Source organism: Myotis brandtii, unplaced genomic scaffold (assembly GCF_000412655.1).
Source record: "Myotis brandtii unplaced genomic scaffold, ASM41265v1 scaffold133, whole genome shotgun sequence".
NCBI lineage: Eukaryota > Metazoa > Chordata > Mammalia > Chiroptera > Vespertilionidae > Myotis > Myotis brandtii.
This window is the reverse complement of record NW_005354718.1, coordinates 1,711,212-1,720,715: the sequence shown is the minus strand read 5'-3', so window position 1 is coordinate 1,720,715 and position 9,504 is coordinate 1,711,212. Positions and strand designations below refer to the sequence as shown.

At 41.6% G+C, this 9,504-nt stretch overlaps 1 protein-coding gene across 1 annotated transcript in view; it reads right to left on the bottom strand.

The window, feature by feature from the left end:
• RAD51 (RAD51 recombinase) overlaps positions 1-7,506 on the bottom strand; it is a 25,993-nt gene extending 18,487 nt beyond the window's left edge. The window contains exons 1-3 of the mRNA XM_005860248.2: positions 7,450-7,506; positions 5,502-5,604; positions 2,859-2,996 (exon numbers count right to left, since the gene is read on the bottom strand). Of these exons, the coding sequence (XP_005860310.1) occupies positions 2,859-2,996; positions 5,502-5,588 (225 nt within the window). The 5' untranslated portion in view covers positions 5,589-5,604; positions 7,450-7,506. The remainder of the gene's footprint in view (positions 1-2,858; positions 2,997-5,501; positions 5,605-7,449) is intronic.
• Positions 7,507-9,504: the final 1,998 nt, after the last annotated feature.

Here is a 9,504-nt window from a genome sequence, read left to right as displayed (position 1 = left end):
CCCAGGGCCGCCTTTGCCCTGCCACCCGGCTCTTGGCTACCACCTGGGTTTCTGATCACCGGCAGCGGCAGGCGGCTTCTTCTGTTCTTCCCCTTTCGCCTCCCAGCATTGCGCCTATGTATGCAAATTAACCGCCATCTTTGTTGGCAGTTAATTTGCATATCACCCTGATTAGCCAATGGGAAGCACAGTGAAGGTACAGTCAATTACCCTTTTGTCTTTTATTAGATAGGATTAGAGGCCCCGATGAACATAGATAATAGGGTGGTGAAGGCCTGGGTGGGTAGATTTGGGGGGGGGGGGGGGGGGGTCCCTCAGCCCAGCCTGCACTCTCTCCAATCCAGGGACATCCCTCTCACAAACCTGCCTGCCTGTCTGATTGGCCCCTAACCACCTCTGCCTGCCGGCCTGATCGCCCCCTAACTGGCCTCCCCTGCCAGCCTGATTGCCCCCTAACTGCTCTCCCCTGCCGGCCTGATCACCCCTCACTGCCTCTGCCTCAGCCCCTGCCACTCTGGCTTTGTCCGGAAGGACCTCTGGAAGATGTCCAGTCTAATTAGCATATTACCCTTTTATTAGTATAGATGTCACGCCAATAAATTTAATAATAATAAAAATGAAAATAATTCTGGATAGTTTCCCTTCTCTACTGTGACAATGGATATTCTTACTTAAAGTCTCAATTCCAAAGATTTTGGGGGAATGGAAGGGAATAGCCACAGTACTGAAAAAAATCTTTAGCCTTTTAAAAGTAAATAGCATAATCTTTAGTCACCAGATATTCACAATACAAAATGTCTGAGATCAAGAGGACAGAAATATAAACAGAAATACCTATATCATTTTGCACATCTTATTTCACTTATTACAGGTTTGTATTATTTACACCAAAACATTGATTTGATTTCTAAAAGGTCTGACAAGGCATAAATAAAGATCCTGCCAGGATCTGTCCAGTCACAAACACTGATGTTCAAAAAGAAACAATAAATAGACTTTAGGGCCCTAACCGGTTTGGCAAAGTGGATAGAGCATCGGCCTGTGGACTGAAAGGACCCAGGTTCGATTCCGGTCAAGGGCATGTACCTTGGCTGTGGGCACATCCCCAGTAGGGAGCGTGCAGGAGGCAGCTGATCGATGTTTCTCGCTCATCGATGTTTCTAACTCTCTATCCCTCTCCCTTCCTCTCTTGTAAAAAATCAATAAAATATATATTTTTTAAAAAAAATAGACTTTAGGGACACCTACTGGCTTATTCAATATCACAATCTTTCAATATGGTATTAGGGACTCAGAACTCTTATTTCCAATTAAGTCACCACTTCAAACATTTATTTATTTGAATAATCCAATAAATGACAACATCTTTCCTCTCAAATTAAGAATTCCTTATGATTTTTGAGCCCTGACTAAATTACTATTAGAGTGGTACTAAATAAATGGAGTAACAGCCCTGCCAATGCTTAAAAATTCAAAGCTCTTTAGTATAACAACCAGTAAAACAATTTACTGTGTTGTATACATATTTTATGTGTAAGATATTAAATAAGTATACATAAATCTCAGATACCATCCGTTTGAGTAAGTTACATAGCAGAACTACATGTACTGAAGCTACCCAATAACAAAGGATACACTCTTTTGGAAGATTCTCTAGTTTTTCAAGATTACTTTTCAGAGAAATTTGTGTAAAACTATGTTTTATGTAGATTACCAGAAGCAAAACAGGTAATGCTGGCTCTACCTATCTTCCTCATTTCTGTTATGAAGGCCAAGGAATAATATATATAAAAAAGATGAGATTTCAAAGTTAAAGTGCTTTATAAGGAATTAAGTTACTACCCCATTTCAATTAAGCCAGAAAAATCACTTTTATGTCATTTATTAAGATATAAAAAAACTAAGTGCATGACTTAAAATCATACCCTCTTGTCATTATTAAAGAATCTTCCTATGATTAGCTAACAAATTATATAAACTGAGAACCTAATTAATATGACTTTAATATTCAAGCAATTCAAACAGCTTTTCTATTTGAAAGTACAACATGTTTATTAGAGAAAACATGTTGTGCCCTAACCGGTTTGGCTCAGTGGATAGAGAGTTGGCCTGCGGACTGAAGGGTCCCAGGTTCAATTCCGGTCAAGGGCATGTACCTTGTTTGCGGGCACATCCCCAGTAGGAGGTGTGCAGGAGGCAGCTGATCGAGGTTTCTCTCTCATCAATGTTTCTAACTCTCTATCCCTCTCCCTTCCTCTCTGTAAAAAATCAATAAAATATATTTAAAAAAACAACACATGTTGTCTGTGTCTATAAGTTTTAGAAAATTGAGGCAAAAATAAAAATTGCTTACGTTCTTACCATCAGAAGTTAACATTAATATTTTAGTGTATTTATCCCTAGTGTATGTGCTATACATTTATAAATATACATTTTAAAACCAAAAATCAAGCATGTATATATGCAGGCACGCGTGCACACACACACATTTTGTTAACATTTCTTGTATCAGGAACATTATCCTATGTCAATAAATATTCTTTGAAACTGTTTTAAATGGCTGCATTCTAAAGAATATTTCTAAGGCATGAGATCAACTATTTAGAAAGATAAGGTGTATACCACTCACTCACTGTTAGTAGTCAACTTGGCAGTATTTATGTCATAACCCATGATACTGCAATTCCTAAGAGAAAATCCCAATTTATGCAAGAAGGCACTTACAGAGATAACAGGTAATGAAGTCACCCCTGGAAAGGGGAACAAGATGACACAACAAGGGATGGAAGTAGGAAGACCACCACCTTTCATTATATGCCCTTTTGTATTCCTCCCTTGGGCACGGAAGCAGTACTTACCAGAATTTTATCAGCTTTGGCTTCACTAATCCCCTTAATATTTATTAGCTCCTTTTTCGGTGCATAGGCCACAGCCTCCACAGTATGGAATCCAGCTTCTTCCAATTTCTTCACATCATTGGCATTTATGCCACATTGCTGCGAGTGAAGAAAACCATGGGTTAATTTAAACTTCAGTTTTCTCATCTGTCTAATCTGGATAATTTGCCCTATCTACTCACAGAGTTGTTTGGACGACAAAAGCTTTGAAAACTGTGCCCTAAACATAAGTTATTTAATTACCAAAACCAGGAGTTTTAGACTAGAACTATCCCATATACATTAAGTAGATTAAACTAGTACCTTCTAACCACTGGAAATAAACCTGTAACTCTCAACCTTTTATAACTGGGACTTTAAATGAACTTTGAGACCCTGGGTCCTAAAAGGCCACTTTAAGCCAGTATTTCCCAATGTTTTTTACATCAAGCACACATAAAAAATGATATCTTTTACACTAAACTGGGGTTAGGAGATGAGGCTGCCCCAGAGCTGAGGGGAGCACTATCTTAGCATATCAATAATCTTTTTGGAGCCCTAACCAGTTTGGCTCAGTGGATAGAGCGTCGGCCTGCGGACTGAAGGGTCCCGGGTTCAATTCCGGTCAAGGGCATGTACCTAGGTTGCAGGCACATCCCTGGTAGGGGGTGTGCAGGAGGCAGCTGATCGATGTTTCTCTCTCATCGATGTTTCTAACTCTCTATCCCTCTCTCTTCCTCTCTGTAAAAAAAATAAAATAAAAAATAAAAAAATAATCTTTTTGGAGAAAAAACAATTTTTTTGTAATACAATGACTAGAAAGTTCTGCTCTAACCATTGACACGGAGAATGGGGAAAACTGCTTTTGGTCACAGACTTGTATATCACTTCTTTCTCCCTATATACAAAGTCAGCTTTGATTTTATTAGCCACCGAAGCATGACTTCTGGGAGAGTATGAGTTGGAGGTATGCGACTGTATTAGGGAATCAGGGAAGGTTTGGGAGATGAGATAATAATACTTGCCCATAGAAACCATGTCTGCTATTAGTATTTAGGCAATAAGCAATACACGTGTGCATATAACGCCACAAACCTATTTGTAACTTCTGGAGTCTTGAAGCCTAGCTGGGGATGGAAAGAACATGCATAAAGAGACAGAAAAATGAAGGCTTTCTCTAATTTTCCTCCTACTTCAGCCGATGTACCTGCATTCACACTGGGGCCTCCGTATAATGAGCAGAAACAGTGCAAGGCCCTGGCTCTAGTGCTGGATGTTCTTGTGCAGATTCCTGAATAGAGCCGGGCTCTTATACCTTAACTAGAGGCCCAGTGCACAAATTCATGCACCAGTGGGGTCCCTTGGCCTGGCCTGCGGGATTGGGTGGAAACCGACTCTCCAACACCCCCTGAGGGACACCGGATTGCGAGAGGGCGCAGGCCAGGCTGAGGGACCCCACTTGTGCACAATCAGGGCCAGGGAGGGATGCAGGAAGTTGGCCAGCCAGGGAGGGACCACAGGAAGGCACCAGGGCGTGTCTGGCCCATCTAGCTCAGTCCCGATCAGCTGGACCCCAGCAGCAAGCTAACCTACTGGTTGGAGCGTCTGCCCCTGGTGGTCAGTGCACATCATAGTGAGCGGTTGAGCAGGCTTAGCATATCATTAGCATATTACCCTTTGATTGGTTGACCGGATGACTGGATACTTATCATATTAGGCTTTTATTATATAGGATAACTACAAGGCCTTCTCCTTGACCATGACAGTTATCTTGCTAGTAACTTCAGCACATATCTGGGTCTTTCCTCTCTGCATCACCAGTCAGGCCACTGTAATTCCCTGGACAGTTGTTTAATACAACTATTGTTTAATACTTAGTACAAACAGCAGACTCTACCATGGGACACTAGGGCTTCTTCATTTCTGACAATCCAGCTCTGAGAAAGAAAAGTGACAAAGTAGGAGGAGAATTCTTGACAAGAGATCTGCTCTGACATGTTTTGCAACTATCTTAAGCCTTTCCACAGGATCCTTGACAACCCTTCTGAAAACTAATTTGGGTCTTGATCACAGGTATAAAGCAATCTCTATATATAAAAGCCTAAGTGACTGTTATGACCAAACGACCTGAATGACCAGTCGCTATGATGCACACTGACCACCAGGGGGCAGACACTCAACGCAGGAGCTGCCCCCTGGTAGTCAGTGCACTCCCACAGCCAACCTCCCCCGGCCAGCCAACCTACTGCGGTCCCTCCCCCCAGCTGGCAGGCCCTGGCTGGGATAGGGAACTGGGGGTGGGTAGCGGCGGATGCGACCCCTTTCCCAGGGGGCGCCGAGGGCCGGCTCCCTCCTTGGGGCTGGCGGCCAACCTCCTGTGCCCCATCCCTCCCCCCTGCCAGCAGGCCCCAATCGGCCTGCCGCCGACCCACTGTGGTGGCGGCACAGTGGCGAGGGAAGGAGGGGGGGAGGAGGGGAACCACAGGGTGGCCTAGGGACCCCACCTGTGCACAAATTTCGAGCACCGGGGCTCTAGTGGTTTATATAAAGGCTGTGATTTTTCCCAATAGGTAGAAGAATCTAGACCAGCTTTAAAATTCCCAAATTAGCAATTAAGCACATTACCTCTAATCGTGAAATAGGTTGTGGGCCAAAGCTCTCTTCTTCCACTGAAGTATCTGCATTTGCTTCAAGCTGCATCTGCATAGCCATTACTCAGCGTTCAATACTGAAAAATATAGATGGCCATCAGGGAGAACACTAGAAAAAGTACAGAGCTGCAAACTTATGTTTGCAATAAATCTCTTCAGAATTACTTCCTAGGCTTTTGGTGTAATCACTGACCTACCTATTTCAAGAAAAAGAACAAATCTCTCACCAGCTTTCCCTTCCACCTAGCTAGTTGTATCAGAAAAACTTTAGGAAGAGCCAGGACTATTCTGTTTCTTAAAAATGCAAAGCTTAGCCCTAACCGGTTTGGCTCGGTGGATAGAGCGTCGGCCTGCGGACTGAAGGGTCCCGGGTTCGATTCCGGTCAAGGGCATGTGCCTTGGTTGCGGGAACATCCCCAGTGGGGGGTGTGCAGGAGGCAGCTGATCGATGTTTCTCTCTCATCGATGTTTCTAACTCTCTGTCCCTCTCCCTTCCTCTCTGTAATAAAATATATTTTAAAAAAATGCAAAGCTTAACTAGATCAACTATGTCCCCATTCCCCTCCTTCATATTCCCTGAGCGTAGGGCCAAGCCTTTTTTGTTTGTATATACCCCATGATACATTATAAATGTTAGGTGTTGGGTAAATGAATGCAGACTTTCCAAGACTCTACTTCAAGGCCCACAACGAATATTTTTGTGGCCCAATGTAAGAAACATTTTAATAAAAATTTCGTAACTTATTTTTTACAATATCCTGTTATGCATAATTATTAATAACGAACTACAACATTTGCTAATGGCTGATTACTATAATCGTGTTGCATTCATTTCCCTTATGCACCTTACATGCAGGTGCACCATTTCTCTCCACTAATACTAGCAGCGAATATTTTAGCAGCCAATTGCCATATCATTAGTCTTGGACTGACTTGTTTGGTGTGCGCAACAGAAAATATTTCACTTTCGGAGAACAAGAAAAATAGGTTTACGTACGTTACGCTTATTAATTTGTGCAGTTATTCCTTGTCTGGTAAGTTAATGTTCAAGAAAAAATATTAACTTTTATTAAAATGTTCCATTATTTTATGTTAATGATTACTCATTTATTTCAGCCCTTTGAATTCAGCATGTCTCTATTGAAATAAACCTATGTTTCTATGAAAATTGAAGCTTTTGTTTCTTTGCGGCCCACATAAGCTTAAACCTTGTTTACTTGGCCCGTGTTAGCCTTTGAGTTTGACATGCTTGCTCTACTTAAAATGGAAAGAAAAAAAAATGTTTTTTTTTTAAATGAAAGGTTAAATTGCTTCAGTTCCATTGTTCCCTTCCAGCAAGGAGGAGCTGGAGGTGGTGGGATAGGACTGAAATAAATGTACAGAGTGACTGCCCATAGCCTCCATTCCTGATACAGTGGACTGATATGAGAGAAGTACTTCCCATCTTAGGCAAGGATCATAGCTTGTAGTTACACATTATGCTCCTAACAGGAGTGTATGAAATTTAAGTTCAACATTTTAATCAATTCCATACTTCAGGGAATGTGCAATGAATAAATAACATGCAAGTACCCTGCTCAGTCTGAAATCTTCCATTTAAGCATAAGGGCTATACCTAAAGTGTGATTATTACGATAGAGTTAAGATTGCTTAGGTTGAAAAGAAGAACTGAGAACAAAAATTTTTTTAAATTATCTTCAAGAGATTTTATTAGTAAAAGTGAACAAGTCTTAATGTCCACAAGGATAAATGGCCTTAAATCAAACCAAAACAATCTGGACAATTTAACAATAAGGATAAATCTAATTCAAAAGATAACAGATATGAAATCTCCATTCTTAGAGACTTGACAGATGACCAAATTGGTTCAGGTACAGGCCTCTTAGATGGCAGTTTTAGCATAATTCAAATATCGAAATTACCTGAATGCGATTTAAATCTCTTCCTTAATAATTTATGAAAAAGATGGCACTGCAAGTAATCAGGAAAGGATGGTCTTTTCAATAAATAGTGCTGAGTTGGTTGGGTAGCCTTAGAGAATAAGAAAACAACAGGAAAAAAATCTGTTTCCAATTTAGAGATTATAGATCTAAATGTAAGAGGTAAAACAAAGCTTTTAGAATATAGGTGAATATCTTCATGACGTTGGGACAGAGAAGATTTCTTGAATGGTATACATAAAGCAATAAGCTAAAAGGAAAATGTTGAAAAACTGGACTATATTCAAACTTAGAAGGTTTAAGTTTCATTAAAAGAGACCATTAAGCCCTGGCTGGTTTTGCTCAGTGGATAGAGCGTCAGCCTGTGGACGGAAGGGTCCCGGGTTTGATTCCTGTCAAGGGCACATGCCTGGGTTTCGGGCTCGATCTCCAGTAGGGGGCGTGCAGGTGGCAGCCGATCAATGATTCTCTTTCATTATTGATGCTTCTATCCCTCTCTCCTCCCTTCCTCTCTAAAATCAATAAAAAAATATTTAAAAAATAACAAAATAAATAAGAGACCATTAAGAGAATGAAAAGTAAAACTACAGTGAGGGAAGAAATATTTACCACATATACAACTAAGGGTTGATAATTCAATTATATAATAAAGAACTCCAAATCAGCACAAAAGGCAATTCAAAAGAAAAATAGGCAAGAAATTTGAATAAGCACTTCACACTAAAAGATATCAAAATGGCCAATAAATATATAAACCAATGTTCAACCTCATTAATAGTGAGGAAAATTAAAATGAGGTATTACTATATACACACCAGAGTAGCTAAAATTAAAAATATTGACAATATCGTGTTGGCAAGCATGTGGAACAACTAAACACTCTCACACTGCAGTACTGGCTCTAGTATAAAAATGGTACAACTTTGGAAAAGACATTAAATGTGAAAGCTGAAATAGACAAATGCTATGGCCCAGGAATTTCACTACTTTATATTATTAACGGGCTGAAAAGCATACACGTGTACACGAGAGGTACACAGGAATGCGCTCAGCAGCCTTTCTCATACAAGTTAAAAAACAGAAACAACTCAAATGGCCGCCATGAGTACAATAAGGAATATCACAGAGCAACAACAAAGAACTACTGCTATATGCGAAAACATGCAGAACCGAAAGACAGAACACTGAGCCAAGTCAGACATGAAAATACATAGTATTACTTAAAGGAGCATTTGAGATCTTGCTTCCCGGCATATGTCGTCAGTTTGGCACAAATAAACTCATAAATTAATACACACACACGCATATATTTGCTTATATAAAATTCAGAAACAGGCAAAATTAGTCTGTGGTCTTAAAAATTAACAGTGGTTGCCTCTGGAGAGAAGAGGGGAGCGTATCAGACGAGGGGGCACAGGGGCCTTCTGAGGTGCGGACAGCATTCTATTTTTTGACCTGAGCGGTGCTTATAGTGATTATACAGGTCAGAGGGAGGGAGGGAGGGAAATATTGATTTGTGGTTCCACTCGCTTCTCGTAAGCGCCCAGACCAGGATCAACCCATAACCTAGGTGTATCCGGCGACGCTCTAACCAACGGGACTATCGGCCAAGGCCACACTTGGCTTTAGAAGTTTAAAAAACAGCAGCTCACTACAGGTCATTCCCTAGGCATCACGCGGACGGCCTTCCGATTGGAAATGAAAGTATTTTTTTGGCAACTGGAGTAAGCAAAGCATGGTGTAGTGGAAGGATTTTATATTTTATCTTTGGTGTAGTGGAAGGAGGACTGCCGAGAAACCCGGGAGCCCTGGCTCTAACTCAAAACAGATATGATTTTCAGTCTGTGGCCTCGGCCTCCGCGCCCACGCCCACAAACGGGCGCTGGAAATGAGGGCCTCAGAAAGGCTCCCCCCACACCCCCTGCTCCAGACCCGCCCGCTTCCGTTTACGCAACAACGAGCTCCGAGAGTCTGCTGCGCCCGGGCATGTCCCGCCTCACACTCGGCGGAGGGCCCCAGAAGCCGGGTGGGGAGCTC